Source organism: Balaenoptera borealis (genome assembly GCF_965194805.1).
Source record: "Balaenoptera borealis genome assembly, chromosome: 5".
In the NCBI taxonomy this organism is placed as follows: domain Eukaryota; kingdom Metazoa; phylum Chordata; class Mammalia; order Artiodactyla; family Balaenopteridae; genus Balaenoptera; species Balaenoptera borealis.
In genome coordinates, this window is record NC_138862.1 from 13,805,855 (window position 1) to 13,824,661 (window position 18,807).

At 43.4% G+C, this 18,807-nt stretch overlaps 1 protein-coding gene across 10 annotated transcripts in view; it reads left to right on the forward strand.

Annotated features, from left to right (window-relative positions):
• Positions 1-2,011: 2,011 nt before the first annotated feature.
• TIAM1 (TIAM Rac1 associated GEF 1) overlaps positions 2,012-18,807 on the forward strand; it is a 204,372-nt gene continuing 187,576 nt past the window's right edge. For 3 of the 10 annotated variants that reach the window (XM_082393649.1, XM_082393656.1, XM_082393653.1), the window contains exon 1: positions 2,012-4,775. In XM_082393649.1, coding sequence (XP_082249775.1) covers positions 4,622-4,775 — 154 coding nt within the window. In that variant the 5' untranslated portion in view covers positions 2,012-4,621. Of the gene's footprint in view, positions 4,776-5,141; positions 5,336-18,807 lie in introns of all 10 variants that reach the window. The other 7 variants (XM_082393657.1, XM_082393654.1, XM_082393658.1 and 4 more) reach the window with 4 other exon arrangements.

Genomic DNA, 18,807 nt, shown 5'->3' on the forward strand with positions numbered 1-18,807 from the left:
GAGGAGAAGAACGCACTTTCTCCCCAGCTTTGTTGCTGATACAAGGTGACACAGGTGATGGCAGGTTGGTGTGAGCACTGCTTACCTTGTTCCTGGGAACCCTCCTTCCTAGCTCCATATGCAAGCTGGGGAAGGTGGTGGGAAGCTCCATTGCAGGCACTGGTAACAACTTTGCAGACCTTGGCAGTTCAGCTGATTGTAATGCTTTTGGGTTAAGCTGCCTTGATTCCTGAGCAAGTTGGTTTTGAAGACCCTTGAACAGATAAACCAGAAGCTTCTTGTTTAAGGAAGGCATTTGTGTTGTTGAGAGCACAATTTAAAAGGAATTTTAAAAGCCAGCTATTGTAGATCTAATGCAATAGCCGTATGCAGTGAGATCTACAATGCAATTGTAGATCTAAGCAAGTTAAAGACTGAGTAAAAGTCTTTGGGGAAGATAAACTCTCTGGAATTTTTTTGTTTCTTAGTGTAAATTCAACTGACAAAGGGAAGGAGAGAAGTTTAACCCTTTGTGGCTTTCTTCCCCACATACCAAATGTTGTTTCCCAACAGGTATTAATTGAGTGAGTAAGTAATTATAATTAATTATGTCTGTTGAGCTAGCCCTTGTGTAATATCCATTTACAGTATAAATACCATATAAGGGTGTCGTGGCTTGTAGTTTTTTTCAAAATTATTTTTTTCTTTTTTAAACATTTTAATTTATATTTTTCAAAAGGAAGGAGACACAAACTTTATATCTGCAAATAATTCTAAGCCTTTCAATAGTGAAATACTAAGCTGATTGAATCAGATTGTGGAAATTTGAGAGTCTACAGAAATAGGAAGAATAATGCTGGATGACTTTTAATATAAGTGAAAATAAACATTTTGGAAATATATTCCAAATTTTTGGACTAGTGACATGGTGGTGTTGGTCTAGCACCATCACTTAGTAAAGGCTTTTGAAAACATTTACAGTGGACATTAGCGTATGAAAAACTTCTTACCCAACATGAAACTAAAAATAATAAAAATAAAATAGAGCATTATAAATTATGGAGCAAGTTTAATTTTGCTCACTCCTAGGAAAAAAAGCAAAACATTTTAGTTTTAAATTAAACATGCTGTGTTCGGTGCCTATCTTATCTACTTAAATGTTGAATTATGCTATTATGGTGCCATTTAAATTTGGAAAACAGTATATATTTTGAAGACCTTAAATCAGACCTATAAAATGAGGAGGCTAGCTTTTAATCTTTTTTTTTTTTTTTCCCATATGGTAGTGCGTGATTATTTTTGTAACTTGCTTCACTTAACATCGTCCCCAGGTTTATCCTGATGGTGGGTACTTGTTAAAAACAAAAGTCAGTTGTGCGCCCTCTACTGGTTGCATTTCTCTGGAACAGAAATACTGTACGTTCATGCCTAAGTTCATTTCTTTTGGTCCGGCTCATAACTGCGGTCGCTTTTTCTTTTCCTAAATTCATATGACTTTTTAAAAGCAAAATGAGTGGCATCAGAAACCTCAGGTTAAGAAGCTGGTAACTTAAGCAGGGCTCAAGTGTCTTCCTTAACGCCAATTTGTCAAGTGGTGTTTGGAGGGGACCCACAGCTTGACACTCTTCCTTCTGTTATAGGAGTAAGCTCTTTGGTGCACAGAGACGTCCCACTGTGAGGCTGGTGGCCGCTGCTTGGGGACCTCTTGGGTTCTGATCTTGACGGGCTTTCACCTGTGTCAGGTCTTTGGCAATCTGTCAGCCACTGAATGAAACCAGCAGGTTTTATATGCGCTCACAGGTCACTCAGACTCTTGAACTCAGGGTGCCCTGCGGATTCCCCCAGAAGCAAGTATAGGGGACTCTTTATTTCCTGGCCTGAGAGGTGAGCAATAAAGTGGGGTACTCCTTCAGTTTAATCCCACATGCATTTATTGAGAACCTACCATCTGTTAGGTTTCAAGGGGGATTCAAGATGAAAAAACCCACTGCCCCTGCCTGCCCCCCCCCACCACAGCAACAGCAAAATGCTTTCTTATTCAAGAAAGAAAAAAAAAAATGTGGCATTCCAGTTAAGAGAAATACTTCTTAAGTAATGATGAGACCAGAAAAACCTGTAGAAAAGATGTCTCCACTTTGTAAGTCCTTCACCCTGACCGGTAAACTTTGTGATGCTTGCATTCTTTTTCCTGTAAGTGATTTGTAACTTGCTTTTCGATAAGCTGTAATGAGATTAAATGTCCTGCCTGTTCTCAATGGAGTGTCTCCTGCTAATGACTGTCAATAGAGAAATGACTGGTGTGTCCGGGATAAGCCTGACCCTGTGTATCTTTCACATCTCTTTCACTTTGCACACGATGCCTCCTTCCCCAACCATACAGTGATTCTAAAGCTGATACTCTGGCTTTCCATCCTCTTCCTCCCAATCCCTTCTTGATTATCATCATCCAAATTCAACACAAGTTGTTGGCTTAGTGAGCTGCATGGACCTGAGGCTGTGCCCCAAGCCAGTAAACTGCTTTACTGATTCTGAACCCAGTGCCCAGTTTCTTCTGAGCCTGCATAGATGGTCCTCAGCCATCAAATGCTGCACAGTGGAAATGAAGGAGAAATGCTATGCTGTATTTTCATAAGTCCCAGGAGAGTCTCTTTATAATGTTGATGGTCATAGATGGAATAAGTCAATTAATCGACAGTTGATAGTGAAACCTCTATGTGAGAGTTTCTTACTAGCAGCATTGGCATCTTAGGCTACATAACTCTTTGCTGTAGGAGGCTTTCCTGTGCTTTTTAAGACGGTTAGCAACATCCCTGACTTTTACCGATTAGATGCTAATAGCACCCCCAAGTCGTGACAACCAAGAATGTCTCCAGATATTGCTACATATTCCCTGGGGGCAAAGTCACCTCCTGTTAAGGACCACTGCTCTATCCAAACACTCTCTTCTTTTTTCATCCTGCTCCTTCAGAAGTCTTCATGAGCATTCTTTTGTTTGTTTGCTTCATTCATTTATCAAATAGTTATTAAATTTCTACTTATGCTAGCCTCTCTGCAAGGTACTGGGAATATAAAGATGAGCTAGGCATCTACTTCTTATTCAATTTTGAACGGATCATGGTTTTTACCATTTTGATTTTTATCACGATTATCTTGAAGGTTCCCTTTTCTGAGTATTGCTCCCAGCCTGTAATAACTCTGGCAGGCCCTTGAGCAATTAGGACTTCTTTAATGATGAATGCTGTGTTTCTGTTTCTGTAGGCTGTTTGTTTGAAAAAAGCCCCTTGCAATGCGGGTCAGTATCCTTGGCTTTTGACACAGCTATTAACCTTGTAAAGTGATAGTGCTGTATTAATCTATCAATTTCATCCATGAATGCTTCAACTCTTTCAGATACGGCCTCTTGCTTGTCATTCCAGATATCCTATTTTCTTATACTGTGATTTCTTTCATTCTCTTTAACCAGCCACCTGAGGCTTCATTTAATGTGTAGTCCTTTTAAGTTTTACTTAATTTAACTTCTGTTTGGGAAATAAAGAGCAAGCCCAGCTAAAAGATACTCATTGGATTGCTTTCGGGTGCACTTTGTTAGCATGTGTCCTTTAGAATTTTTAGAAACTGATATAAAAATTGCTCATGGGAGATCAAATTTATAGCAGTTATATTTCAAAGAGGAGGAAAAGGGGGATGCATTTCAGGGAGGTGTTTACAGATGGCTTCAACAAGATTGGTAATTTTAATTTTTTGTGTTGCGTGGTTCATTATATTATTTTCAAATATATTTTTGTATATCTGAAATATTTTGTAATAAGCTTTAAAGGAAAGATAGCCAGCTGAAAGGTGTTTTTTAAAAATAAATTTATTTATTTTATTATTTTATTTATTGTTCCTGGCTGCATTGGGTCATCGTTGCTGCATGTGGGCTTTCTCTAGTTGCGGCGAGCGGGGGCTACTCTTTGCGGTGCGCAGGCTTCGCATTGTGGTGGCTTCTCTTGTTGTGGAGCACGGGCTCTAGGCATGTGAGCTTCAGTAGTTGTGGCACGTGGGCCCAGTAGTTGTGGCTCGTCGGCTCTAGAGCGCAGGCTCAGTAGTTGCGGCGCACGGGCTTAGTTGCTCCGCAGCGTGTGGGATCTTCCCTGACCAGGGCTCGAACCTGTGTGCCCTGCACCGGCAGGTGGATTCTCAACCACTGCGCCACCAGGGAAGCCCTGAAAGGTGTTTTTTGTTTTTTGTTTTTGTTTGTTTGTTTTCTTTTTTCCCTGTCCTCCACTGTTTTAAACTAGATGTTCAGGAATTAGGTCTCCACTTGCTGAAGCGCTCACATTCCTGCGGGGGAAGAGGGGGGTGCTGAGCAGTTATTGAAGATTTATAGCCACTTAAATCCGGTAAGGGGCACTGCTTTCTTGCCATGTGCTATCGAAAAATAATTTGACAAGAACTTAGGCTTTCTGCAGGGCGACCAGGTTCATCTGTAAAATGATTAAAACCCGTTAGGAATTAATTTCCCCTAAGGATGGGAGGAGTTGAGCGCAGGGGAGTTTGCGGCGTTGCCAGTTCCAAAGGGGAGAATTAAACTGGAGGAGGCGGAGAGGAGAGAGGTGACGGTGGGCGGGGAGGAGCCACAAACCCTCTCCAACACACCCAAATGACCAGATTCATCATAGCACGAAACTTCACAAGTTACGCCCACTCCCACTGCCAGAAGCCGGGGGAAGGCTGCTGCTTCCTCATTTCTGTTGCTGGAAGTTTGAGAGATGGGAAGCAAGACGGGAGCAGCGTGTGCGCCTTGCTGAGCAGTGGTGAGCTTGAATTTAAAAACCCTTTCTTTTCACCGGCAAATTTCTTTGTGTTGGGTGGTGTGGGCCAGCCTCGGAGGGTGGCTCTGGGCTAGGAGAGGCGGGATGAGAGCCCCGGGTTCTGCAGCTGCCGCGCGGGGACCTGTGCGCCCCGAGCCCCCCGCCCGGGGCCGGCGAGCCGCGACTCCACGCTGCCCTGGGGCTGCCCAGCGACGCCACCCATGTAAGTTTTAGCGTCAGGGAAAAGGGGTTCGGGCTTCGAAAGCGCTTCACTTGCCTTCTGTAACCAGGGACCGCGCACAGAGTCCGGGATCGGGAAGGAGACTGTGGGATCATGTTACCCACCAAAGATGCCCCCTGTCCCCGCAGGCCCTGCTGCGCGTTCAGTAATTACAGCTCAGTGTCTCTGAAAATGACCCCCGTGAAAGTCTTGGGATTTAAGTGACAGAAACTTCCAAAGGAATATCTGAAGCTGTGGCACCCAACAGGCTCCTGGATGGGAGTTCTGCAGTGAGGCATCCATCGGAAGTCTCGGTTTCTCGTTAATTTTGTGTCTGATTTAAGTGAGTTCAGGTTCAAGGCTTCCTGGCTGTTGAGGTGTTATCTGTTTATGTGGATCTTTTTTTTTTTTTTTTGAAAAATGTTAGTTTTTCTGTGGCAGCTGGTTTATCTTTAGATTGATTGCCTAAGTCAATTTCGGTTGGGAAGGGGAGAGGAAGTTTGGGTGGAGGGTGGTACTGGGATTGGGATGATTGCAAGAGACACTTCATATGTCTCAGCAAACGATGAACTTGGCCAAGTGCAAACATTCTTTAGGTTTTATTTCGAGGCCCTCAGGAGCTTTCCTTTGACATGTGTGGTGTTTACTCACTGCAGAGGGAGTTAGATGGAGGCTTTAGGGTTAACTATTATCTGTGTCATCTATTTCATATCTGATCAGCAGGTTAGTACAGAGCCGTGGGAGCTGTGTGTGTGTGTGTGTGTGTGTGTGTGTGTGTGTGTGTGTGTGTTTTGTAAGCTAATGCTTTGTAAGAATTTTTAGAGAATTGTCTTACTTTTAGGGCCAGAAAAGAAGGTGAATAAATGTGTGGATCTCACTATATTTGTAGAAAACCAAATTTTATTTTACAAATGTTTCTCCCAGTTCTGGGGTGGGTGCGATTAGGTGGATGTTAGTAGCTGATTCTGTCATTCTTCTAATACCAGAACGGAAGAACCTGGCTTTCCCAGCCCACCTTCCACTTGAACTTCGGGGCTCAGGGGACAGCTGTGGCCACAGTTTTACATAGTTTGCTTTCACCCTTCAGCTTCCCTGAGGTTTATGATACAGAAGTAAAATGAAATTACTTTTCAACCAATCTAGATATGTCCCAGGGAAGAACAACAGGTTGCATGGTCCAGGCTGTCACAGCTGCTGGAGCCCTGCTTTCTAGCTTGCTATGGACTCAAGAAGAACATGCAGGTAGATATGAACTTGCTGTTGATTCCTCCTGCCTCCCAAGGAACCTTTAGCAACTCACTCAACAGCAAAGACAACCAGAATGAATCTGGTGATAGTTCTGGTTAAACTGACTAATAGACCCTTGTTGGTGGAGTTTTATGGAACAGTAATCCTCCGCTGGAGAAAGGGGAATATATCATTCATAAAGGTTTCTAGACACTGTCATGTGGGACTGCTGGGGGACATCATCACGCAGACATTTGAAATTAGGTTAATTCTACTATATGACCTTGCAGGTGTTACAACTTCTGTATCATTTTTTTTCTTATGGTTCCTTTACCTCTCCCATAAATAACCTGGTTTGGCTCTGGCTATTTGAATTTTTTTTTTTTTTAACTTATTGTCGGTGCAATTTGTTCAACAGAAATAGGACCGTTAAGACGATCTTGGTTTAGTAGCTAGTTTTGTTTTTGTTTTTTAAAATGGGAATTTTCCCATTTTATTTAAAAATTTATTGGTATAAAGTTACACATAATATTCTTTCATAATATTTTTAAAGACTATAGCATCTGTAGAAATGTTTCCTTTTTCATTTTTGGCATTGGTTATTTGTGCCTTTTTTCTCTTTTCTTCTTGATCAGCCTTGCTAAAGTATTATCAGTTTTATTGGTCTTTTGAAAGACCCAACTTTGGTTTTGTTTGTATTTTAAATGAAGCATAAACAAACACTACTTCTTTTAAATTTACATGCATTTAAAAAATTCTGCCCTGTGGAACTCTGTCAAAAAAGATTTTAAGATCCTTTAAAACTAAGTAACTGAGTCTACTAGTTGTATGGAAGAAGACATTATATATTTATCTTTATGTGTTTTTGACATAATGTTTTTTAGTTTTATGAAAACATACCTTGTATTCTTGAGTATTACACACGTTGGATCAAATTGTTGTAAGGTGGGTTTTGTATATTCACTGGGACACACCCTGCGAAATTGTTTTAGAAACATCTAACTAGAACTTACACAAGACTTACTGGTAATTTAATGTGAATTGGAGGTGCTTTCAACCCGCTTAACAATACAGGTTAACTTTGTACTGAGGCACAGCAAATTTGCTGTAATGACTGAGGAAGAATGTTTCATTTTGGTTCATATTTAATGCATGAGCCTTGGCATTTTGGTTTTCTCAGAAAATCTTTCTGAGTATGTGGCAGTATAAGAACAAGAACTTCGGAGTCAGAGGAGCTGGGTTTGAATTCCTGCTCTGTCACGTTTAGCTGAGTGGCCCCGGGAAAATTACCTAACCTCTCTGAGCCTGCATTTCCCCTACTGTGAGATGGAAATAATGAAAACTGCTTTGGGGGTGCTGCTGTGAGATTTCTATATGAGTTTTCATGTAAGGTACCTGTCTCGTGGTTTGGCACAAAGTAGACACTTATTAAATTGTAGTACATTGAGTATTTTCCTCTCCTACCCTTTTCCAATACCGTAGTTCTCTCAGTGCCTTCCTTCAAGGTTATTGCAACAGAATAAAACAATAACGCTTCTATCATTTGTTTTTTCTTCATTATGGGGAGATGGAATTACCAGGGGCACTTTCCATGTTTTCAGTATTTTCATCTTATCCTAGTTGATTGGTGGTAAACTGGCTGTATATTTTTTCCCCTCCACTTTTAATCTTATCTTCCTGGGATCATTGTTATTTTTTCCTTCAGTTCATCTCACCTCCTTGAGGGTCTCACTTCTCTGTTCTTATTTCCTCAGTCCCTCCCTCTCTCCCTCTTTCCCTCCCTACCTTTCCTTTCTTCCTTCCTTTTTTTTTTTTTTTTTTGCTGTCTTTAGGGTACAAATGAAATGGGTACAAAGCTCAAAACTTGGCAGAAACTGGTTTGTAAGTTAGTGGGGTTGCTTCTTTAAAGGCAAAGTGTGTTTAGTTACTCCAGAATTTAACTGGGAGGTAGACAGGGCTGATGATCACCGTATCGATTTTGTATTGCCGCTGCATTTTCCTAGAATATTTTTCCTAAGCTTGCAGTTCCTCTGTGCTTTGGGGGGAAGTGTGGATTGTTGGATGCTACGGCTGATCTCATAACCAAGAAGGGAAAGGAAGAACACAGGGCAGAGGAGGTCGGCTGGTTAATATTCCTGCACAAAGGATTATAGCATTATTGAAGTCACCAAACTTTAGCTGTTTGCTCCGTGGGGTTTCTCCACTAAAAAGATCCTGGGGAATATATGGCATAATTAGTTAAGATTTATTTAGGCATCCAGTGTTGCAAAGTGCTGAACAGGGCACAGGAAGGGATTGTGATCTGGGAAAAGGCTTTATGGTGTGGTGCCAACATCATTTGCTGTTCTGCCCAAGGAGTGAGTCTTGGTTTACATTTTGTGGAGTGAATTGGCCTCTGCCATGGAGTTATTTTCCAAGACAGCAGATTGATTAACTAACTACCCTTGGTCTGGCCTGTCCGCTGTGACCCCGAGCACGGACTAACAGCACCGGAGCTGCTGTTTGTTTTAGCTGGTGTTTTTATGAGGATGGAGAACAAGAGGGCCCATAGTCTTCCTTAGTGTTTTACAGCATCGCTTCCCCAGTTTATTTTGATTCTCTTGCTTGAACATAAAGTATGAGCATGGTGTTCATTGGTAAAAGTTTTGGGGGAGAGGTCATCACTTTTGGAAAGCTGTATTTTTTAATGGTTCGGGATGGATTTGTGAGATCTTGGACTAGATCATAGAGCCTCATGTGATACCTTGGAATCATACGCTTTATAGTGTTTGAGAATTCTGACTTTTATAAATTATGAGATTTGGGTGGGCAAAAATAAGCATGGCCAAAGTGCTTTCTACAAAGCCTTAGTGGAATAAGGGCCTGGTAAATGCTTTGACTATTAAAATATGAATACTAAATAACTGATTTATTTAGTGTCTACAACATATGAGGTACTTTTCCTGTATTATCTCATTAAGGTTTCAGAGGAGGAGCTTGCAACCTCTAGAGGAATATAAAAAATGAGCACAAAACCCATTCTTTACCTGTGTCTGCTCTTGTAGGTAGAACCCCAGTGGACTGAGGCCCACCTTTCTAGACCCGAAGGCCAGGAGGAGGAGGAGGGTTGGTACCATGGGGTGTGATGCTCTGTATCCTAGCCTCTCACCTAGAATGTGAGCTGCCCCTGCGGATGGCACGTCTGGAGATCTTGAGAAGCCTCTTCTGTTTGGGGATGGGGTAAGTGGGGTGTTTGCTGAAGGCTGGGACATGAAGAGTCAAGCGTTTGAAGACCTTCTTGTCTTATGATCCTGCCCGAATCCTCCTGTTCCGGGACAATAGGAGGTTCATTATTTGTGACTGTTGTTTCGGTGGGAAGAGGGGTTCTGATTCTACCCAGTCAGAATCTGAGGCTTTGAAACTGATTTCCCGGGAACCTTCTGATGCGGGGTCCCTTTCTTCTTGGGTCATTCGCATGGACAGGCCAGTCTTTCGGGCTTGATGAGGAGGGGGTAGGGGTGCACCCCAAGTCAGGGCCACCGTGAGCTGGGTGGGTGTGACCCTTCACCCCTGTGCACTGATTCCTTACGCCTTGAGTCATGAGGAAGAAGACTCCCGTTGATTCTCAGATTCTATTATTTTAGAGGCTTTCCAGGGTAACCTTCCTACCTTTGTTTTCCTGGCTTTTCCTTTGCCTGCCCTCACGACACCAGAAAAGGGGAAAAAGGAATCGATTTGGACAGCAGCAGGGGAAGCTTGGTATCGGAACGGGCTTTTTCTGGGCTGTTGGACATGAGATCATGTTACTTTTAACAGAGAGGGTGAGCCTCCATCTAAACTTCATCTAAACTGGGAAGTGGGTGTGGTTACAGTGGAATATTTCACGTGGGCGTCACTGCTGTGCTCAGATGGGAAGTCATCATTGCATGAGAGGCAAGGGGCTTCCCGCTGGAAGGATCCAATGGTAAAGGAACACGATGTGCGGGCACTTAGAGAAAAGAAATCTGCTCCAGAGACCCCTTTCCTACTTCCTGTGTATGGCATGAGGCTCTTCTAGGCAAACCCAGCAAAAAGGGACTTGTGCTCTTCAGTTCTTTCTGCCACGTGGGGACCGTGACGTGTGCCCTGAGCAGCCCCCCTCTACTTCACTGGGAGAGGATGATTTAGACCAAAAGGGGCTTTATAACTACACAGAGTTGTACTTACTCTTTTCAAGTTTGCCTTCCTCCCATGAACAAAGCCACTCAAGCCTTGTTAGTAGGTACATTATGCTGTATTACTTAACATGTATCAGATTTTGGTCCTATGCTAGTTGATCCAGGATTTGAACAAAAGATGTGACTACCGATTTGATGGAGAGGGTAAATCACAGATGCTTCCTGAGGCATGAGCCCTGCAATTAAAAAAAAAATTGTTTTTTTAAACTGTATTAAGAACCCAACATGCGATCTACCGTCTGATCAGATTTTTAAATGTACAATACAGTATTAGCAATAGGTACAGTATCTTACAGCGAGTCTCTAGAACCTACCCATCTGGCGTAACTGAAATTTAATACCTGTTGATTAGCACCTCCCCATTCCCCCTCCCTCCAGCCCCTGGCAACCACCATTCTGTCCTTTGCTTTCATGAGTTTGACTATTTTAGATACCTCATATAAGTGGAATCACGCAACATTTGTCTTTCTGTGACTGGCTTATTTCACACAGCATAATGTTCTTAGGGTTCATCCGTGCTGTCACATATGGCAGGATTTCCTTCTTTTTGAAGGCTGAATAATATTCTGGAGTGTGTGCATGCACGCATGTGCATGTGCTGACGTGTGCACACATGTATACCGCCTTTTTTTCCCCTCATTCCTCCATCGATGGACATTTAGGTGGTTTCCCCATTTTGGCTACTGTGAATAATGCAGCAATGAACAGTGCTAATATCTTTTTGAGATCCTGCTTTTATTTCTTTTGGGTAAATACCCAGATGTGGGATTGCTAGATAATATGGTAGTTCTGTTTTTAACTTTCTTCTGTGAGGTCTGCACGCTTTTGCATTCTAATCCCTGTAGTTTGTAGTTTCCCACCAGCATCTCAGGCCTGCTTTGCGGGTCTTGGTGACCTGTTCTTCCTGTCTTACCTGTTCTCCTGGCTGCCTGAATCCAGACTGGCAGGTTTAGCCACGCCTTTCTCTGTCTGCACATGGCAGCCTGGAGACCTCTCGCTCTTTTGTCATAATTGGGTTATTGGGTTTTTTTTAAGGGGTAAAAATAATATAAAGGATAATAATACAATAATGATAAAAACGATTAACCCCTTGAGCACATGCCATCTGTGCTCTGTCCCCATCCTTTCAGATCCATGTTATCTTTCGTGCATCCCCCACATGCTTTCACCCCACCAGACAGCAACCCCTTCTCTTTGTTGGCCAGCTGGCCTCAGGGTTTGATTCCCCTTTGACTGGAATCCTTGTACCCCTGGGGCAGTCCTTAGCTAGGGCTGACCATCAGGAGGGCACAGGTATTTCAGGACAACTCTGAGGTTTCTTTCCCCTGTCCTGTCTCCAGAGAGCCCCTGTGGCTTCCTTCTCCTACTTCCCAAACTGGTTTTCTCTGGAAATGCTTCTAATAAGTAACTTAAACAGGAATTCTCATCTGTGGCTTAAGTAACTCGTTCCAAGTAACAGCGTTAGAAGCGGGTGGAGCTGGGATTTGAATCCCGGTCGCCTGACTCCAGGGGCTGTGCTCTTAACCAGAACGCTTCCGTGTGTCTCTCCAAGGCAGGGCTACTCATCCTTTTCTGTTTATTTGCCTCATCGTGGATTATAATGACTGCCATGGGGTGTTGTGTAAATGCTTGCTTGATGAGTGGCTGAACGACCCGGCTGACCTTTGCACTGTCCCCAAACAGCCTTACTGAGTCCTGTCTCTGGGCAGGTGTCCACTGGGTCTCCTCCTGGAGTGACTTTCCCCCAGCTGTCTATCAGAGTCAGCGCAAGCCCACCTCCTCCTTTCTGCCTCTCCAGCCTGTTGCAGCCCAGAGTCATTTTTTCCCCCTCGAACCAGTATTATTTGTCAGATGTTGCCTTTTCTATCTTCTCTCCTCCCAACCCGACTGTAAATCCTTGAGTGCTGCGATGGTGCCCAGAACCACACAGTAAGCGTTTGGTGATTTGATTCTTTGGGGATTAATCAAAACCCGGTCCAAGCTGTCCAAAGAAATGCCACGGTTGTTTCCGGGTTCTATGAATGAAGGGAAATCATGAGGTCAAGGGACAAAAATTGAAAAAATGAAATAAGCGAGGCGGCAAATCTAAAAATTGTTAGACCATTTTTGGGTAAGCCCGTGTGCGCGTCTTCACGCTGCAGCTGTTCAAGCTGAATCACAGGGTGGATGCATCATCTCCTGGCTTCAAGCACGGTGGCTAGCCGTCTTTCCCCCTGAGGGAATTTAAGCAGATTTATGTGATGAATAATGTGGATTCTCTTCCACTTCTTGGGATGTGGTTTGACAAACTTTATGAAAATAGTAGGTGAAGCATGTCAAGTGTCTTCTTTTCCCCCCATTTGAAAAATAACCGTGATGTCCCTCAGTAGAGTCTGTGTGTTGGATTTGAACTGGTGGCCAGCCTCACCGTCCACAGGGACCTCTCCTCTTTGGCCAACTGGGCGTGCCCCCATCGTGAGGTCCTGGAAAGAGGGCTGGGCTAGAACTGAAGATGCCGAGGAGAAGAGACCACGTACATGAGCACCTACTGTGTGCCTGGGATTCTGCTCGGTGCCGTCAACAGAGTCTGTGATCGAACCTCACCACCACCTCGGACGTGCTGTCCTTCCCAAGTCCAGCTTATGGAACCCACGTGACTTCACCAAATTCACACCAGATGCGGTGCCCCTGGATTTGAACTGGGTTTTATCTGACTTATATATCCATGAACACTCTCATACATCTTGACCTGCCATTCTAGATATAGACAGAGGTGTATTGGTGAGGATTCTAGAATTCTGAGACTCCTGGGTTTGTTTCTGATCTCTACCTTTTCTACCTTAGCCAATTCCTCTTAGCACTTCACCGTTCATGAATTTGGTAAAGGCAGGATTGCCCGAAATACCATGTTTAGCTAGGACTTTTTGGGGGTGAGTTGTGTAACATTTGAAAAATATTACAAAGTTACTGCAAAATTAGGGAGCTGATTTTATTTTTAGATGCCTACCCACAGGTGAAACATATCAAGCCCATTCCTTGCACACCCTCAGGAAAGTTAAATAGTTTCAGCCTTCTTTTTAAGAAGAAGGAACCTCTCCGGCCAGACTGAGGACTTTCTTGTCACTTACTCTGTAGCACATGCAGCCTGGGGTGTCCTTGCCTTGGGTATGATGCAGCAGGATGCCCTGGATTCTTTGGTCGTCCTGTCCCTCTCCTGCCCACATTGCATAAACATTGGCATGGCAGGGACAGATGGCCACTCCGGGGGCTCCTTTGATGTCACATTTGGTTGCCTGGGTAGGGGGTAGGGGTGGTTGCCGCCAGTCTCCATGGGAGGAGAGGCTGACTGGGAAATACCCACTTGACAGTGGGTAAACAAAAGCTTAGCTCCGGAAGAGCTGGGTGCCCTGATACGTGTGCGGGCTGGGCTGCAATGGAGTCAGGTTTACATAAGTGTGTTTAGCTTGGGAAGAAGCCAGTCAGCGCAAAGCACAGGCTTTTCCCTCTGCTCCTAATTGATGCTCCGTGGAGTTCGGTTTTATTATGAGAATGTGAATGGACTGGGGTGGGGAAGAGAGAGATGGGACTGCAGATAATTACCTTCAGAGCTAGAAAAAAAATTCATTCCAGAGGCCTGGGTTATCTTTGCTGGAGGTGCAGGTGAAAGTGTCTGAAATCCCAGGAGAGTTGAGATAGAGCGGTGGGGACCATGTTATCAGTGGGCCCCTTTGCTGGTCCAACAGCATCAATCTGTGTAATGGGGACCGAAGGCTTTGATAGAAATGGGAAGCGTGGTAATGAAGAACCCCCAGACAGGGAGGGCATGAGGGAGCAGAATCACGCCTGGAAGAAAAATCAAGGGCTGACAGTCTGTGACAATCAAATAGTTTGTGGTTTTAGCTTTAGAAGGAACACTGGAGGTAATTGCAATTGCCTGCATGCAAACCAAGCATGGAGTTCCATCCAAGTGGAAAAGGCAAAAGCCGCAAGGGTTGATTGAAAGCTTTTCCTAGTCCAGCCTCTGGGTAATAACTGTTGCTATTTACTTCTCTAATACATTTACAAACCAAATTGAGATAATGTATTCAAGTTAACAGATTGACATCTAGTTACTAGGCTTCATACTGATTGGGAGGGGGAGGGGGGATAGTTTATTTATTCGTTCATTCCACAAGTCACTCATTGGGTGGCTCTGGGTACTGTCCTTGGAGGTGTCCTCGGGTGATTCAGTGAGGTGTGAGCGCAGCTCACATGCCCTCAAGGAGCTTATAGTGTAGAAGGCGAGAAAAGATAACTCCATGGGAAAGTTAGTAGGGGGCCAACTAAGAGAGAGATCGTCTAGAATTTTGGTACATTTGAAGGGTCGGGACATTTGTCATTCAATGGTGAAATGATTGGGAAAATCATTAATAATAATATTAATACTAATTTCTCTTGTTTATTAAGTATTTGCTCTCTGCCTGGCACAGTTTTAAATGGACTAACACATTTAATCTTCCCAATGACCCAATGAACTATTATCATTCCAGCTTTACAGGTGAGGAAAGTGAGGCAGAGAGACAGAAGGGTGACAGCGGTGCACAGTTAAGTCCAGGTAGACACGTGGGCAGTTTGCACGCCCAACTCCCCCAGGCCTCTGTGGTTCTTCCCAATTCTGATTTTCCTGTGTCGCTGGGACAGTCAGTACATCTTCAGTGTTTCTTTCTGTCTAAGAATCAGCAGCAAACAACCAATATGGGCGCTTAGTTTCTGCTCCACTGTTTTCAATATTTAGAGGAATCTAGTTTGTGTGGATGCCTGATGGGCCATTCAGTCATGAAAAGATCTAACCTACTGACATTTTAGATCCTTGGAGGGTGATTTTAATTATCATATAAATAGCATGAATATGAACATGGGAGTTTTATTACTCAGTTCCTTGGTGGTGGTTCCACTGTCAGTGTTGATACTGCTAGAAATTATCCCCTGCTAGGGCACAGTGAGTTTTCTCTTTTGGCGAATGGTCATTTTTATTTTTTTAAAAACTTAGGTGAGGGAGGTAAATAAACTCAGTCATTTGTGGTGAAACAAAATGATTATCATTATTTGCTAGTGTTTATTCAATAAAATATGAAAAGAACACTGGGCTAGAAGTGAAGAGACCCAGGTTTTCTTGACTTGAGCTCTTCCTAACCCTTGAACATTTGGTGAGCCAGTTGCTTGGGTCAGGAAATTATATCCTTGGGGTCCTTGTGACGTACAGAAGTTTCTCTCTGTATGGTAAACCTGTAATAGGGGTATTATGTATCAAGACTCAACTTTTAGCTTGATATTACTGCGTTGTTTATTTAAACATGTTGTTTTAGACCCGGATGCTGCAGCTGAATTTTATGTTTTTGGTGTTGTATTTAAAATATTGTGTTATCTTCTGGTTGTGATTTCTTTTCTTCCTTCCTTCCTTCCTTCCTTCCTTTCTTTCTTTCTTTCTTTCTTTCTTTCCTTTTTTATTCCAGGAGTAGGGGGTTTCATGTAGGATGGAAATGTAAACTAAAGAAGAGATTGGATCTGGAAGTAATTTTCAGCAGTGGAGAAATTAACCAAAATGGGGAAACACACCATTTTGTTGCTAGATAAAGGGAACATAGGAGTGCATACTTGCTTTCTCCGAGTAATCAGATACATTATACATGGATTACTTTTTCATTGGGACTTTATGGTTTAAAAGAAAGCAAAAAGCAGATCTGAATATTAAATATTTCCATCTTTTCAAGAACACATCAAGTTGGCATTTAAACTTGGATTGCCTGCCTCTTATTTCTACAATTTGAAATCAGTTGAAATCCTGCAAGTGGGGGCATTAGTTCAGGTGACCCCTGTCAGTTTATCCACCTGGCCTCCTCTCTGGTCCTTTTTTTAACTCACAAATGGGAGTGGGTGTGAAAGCCCAGGAATACTTTGAATGTGGTAGGATACAGGATGTGGGAAATTTGTCTGCAAAATGTCAGCCTTGAGTAGACATTTTGTAAATGTCTACATTTATAAAATGGAAGGCCTTCTGAACTGTCTTGTGATTCGATTTGAGTTTTTAGAGCTGGTGTGGTACGGTCGAGGATTTCCGTCCTGAGTAGTATGGTTGCGTGGGAATTCATTTTGATTTTAGAAATTGAGAATGAATTTTGACTTCAGGAATCGTTGAGAAGTGGTTTCTACTGGTGTTTCATGTCCTACACGTTTGGGCTCTTGGATACCATCTTTGCTCACGTTTCCCCTGAGAGGTGCTGTGGCTGGTAGGCCTTTGAGCCGTGAGGGCCTGAGGGCCTGCAGTCTGTGTTTGGAGGTGGTAAGCTCCTCTTTTCTAAAGAGATGGATCTCTCTGACTTAAAATGCCCACCTTTCTCTGGTTTTTGCTTAATAGTATGTGGATTTTGACATAGTTGATTGAATGCATGCTTACTTTTCTAATTTGTTTCTATACCTGTGTCCAGGGACTTTTATGAATCTTTGTCTGGAAATTTGTCATAATCTTGGTTGAATACTTGGTGGAATGTTCAGATGCATTTACTAGTTAGCAGTTGTTTTTAGCACCTACTGTGTGCCTTACTTAGTGAGAGGCTCATGGAATTCAGGCATGGATGGATATTTCAGGTATGGTGGATCCCGCAACAGAACTCAGGAGGAGCTGGTGGTACCAGTTGGGGAAAATGGACTAAGTGTAATGGAATTGACAAGGAAGCCCCACAGAGAGATGTTATTAATAGGGACAAAAGAAAATATTCAAAACTTGTATGACGTTTCAGAGTTTATAATCCATTTGAAGTGCTTGAAAAAACCATAGTGTTGGAAATGAATTCATGTGTGTATAAAACTAAAACCAGACTTCTTTGACAAATTTAACTTCTCAAAATTATTCTTAGAAAGAGGGACTTTCTTCGAGAGTGTGAAGCCTATTTTGTCTTCAACTCACTAAGGTTGTGCTTTACATTTCTCTCTCTTTAAGATGCTATTAAAAACGTACAAGCATCCACACAAAAACCCTGCACACGGATGTCTATAGCAGCTTTATTCATAGTTGCCAGAACTTGGAAGCAACCAAGATGTCCTTCAGTAGGTGAATGCATAAATAAACTGTGGAACATCCAGACAATGGAATATTATTCAAGGCTAAAAACTATCTTTCAAGTCATGAAAAGACATGGAGGAAACTTAAATGCACGTTACCAAGTGAAAGAAGATAATCTAAGAAAGTTACATACTGCATGACTCCAACCATATGACATGCTGGAAAAAGGCAAAACTGGGGGGGGCGGGGGGCAAGGATGAATAGGCAGAGCACAGGATTTTTTCTTTTTAATTTTATTTATTTATTTATTTATTTATTTATTTATTTATTTATGGCTGCGTTGGGTCTTCGTTGCTGCGTGTGGGCTTTCTCTAGTTGCAGCAAGTGGGGGCTACTCCTCGTTGCGGTGCGCGGGCTCATTGCGGTGGCTTCTCTTGTTGTGGAGTGTGGGCTCAGTAGTTGTGGCACAGGGGCTCAGTAGTTGTGGCTCATGGGCTCTAGAGCTCAAGTTCTGTAGTTGTGGCTCATGGGCTTAGTTGCTCCACAGCATGTGGGATCTTCCCGGACCAGGGCTCGAACCCGTGTCCCCTGCATTGGCAGGCGGATTCTTAACCACTGCGCCACCAGGGAAGTCCTGAAGGATGCAGTTTTTGATGAACTGATTCCTTGGGTCGATTCTATGTGAGCCAGTCTTCCCTGCGTGGGGCATGGTGAGGGAGGAGCTGGGCTTGATAGTATTTGAAAGTGCTGTAGTCTGGGGACTGGAAATGGCCCAATCCTGCCTTGATCCTGTTACCTTTCTGCCAGGGGTTGCTATGTGCACAGGGCACATTAACATGGAACTGAGTGAGTTCAAAAGTTTTTCCGGAAGTTTACATCAGCGTTTCTCCTTGCAGGTTGCCTTTTACTTTTTTGAAGTCATCATTCATGTCTTCAACAAATATTTATGGAGCCCTTCACTTAGGGCCATGCGCACTTCCACATTGTGAGGGTACCGGAGTGAGCAAGACGCAGACGAATCTCTGCACGCGTGTGTAGACATTCTGGGGGCAGAAGATAGGCAGTGATGAAGTAGTTAAAACCTGGAGTGTGTTGGAAGGTGATCACTGCGGTGGAGAACCAGGGAGCTAGGAAGGGAGCTAGGAAGTGCTGGGAGTTTGAACTTTTAAATAAGGGGGTTAGGGGATTGCATGGGTGACTTCGAAACAAAGATGGCAAGGGGTTAAGGGAGTGAGATCTTTTGTTAACAGACGGGGAGTGATCCAGGTAGAGGGGCTGAGGTTGGGCCTGGCATGTTGGAGGCCACTGGGACCTGACTGGAGAGAGCAAGGGGGAGACTCCAGGAGGTGAGTGTGGTCAGGGGAGGGGGCAGTA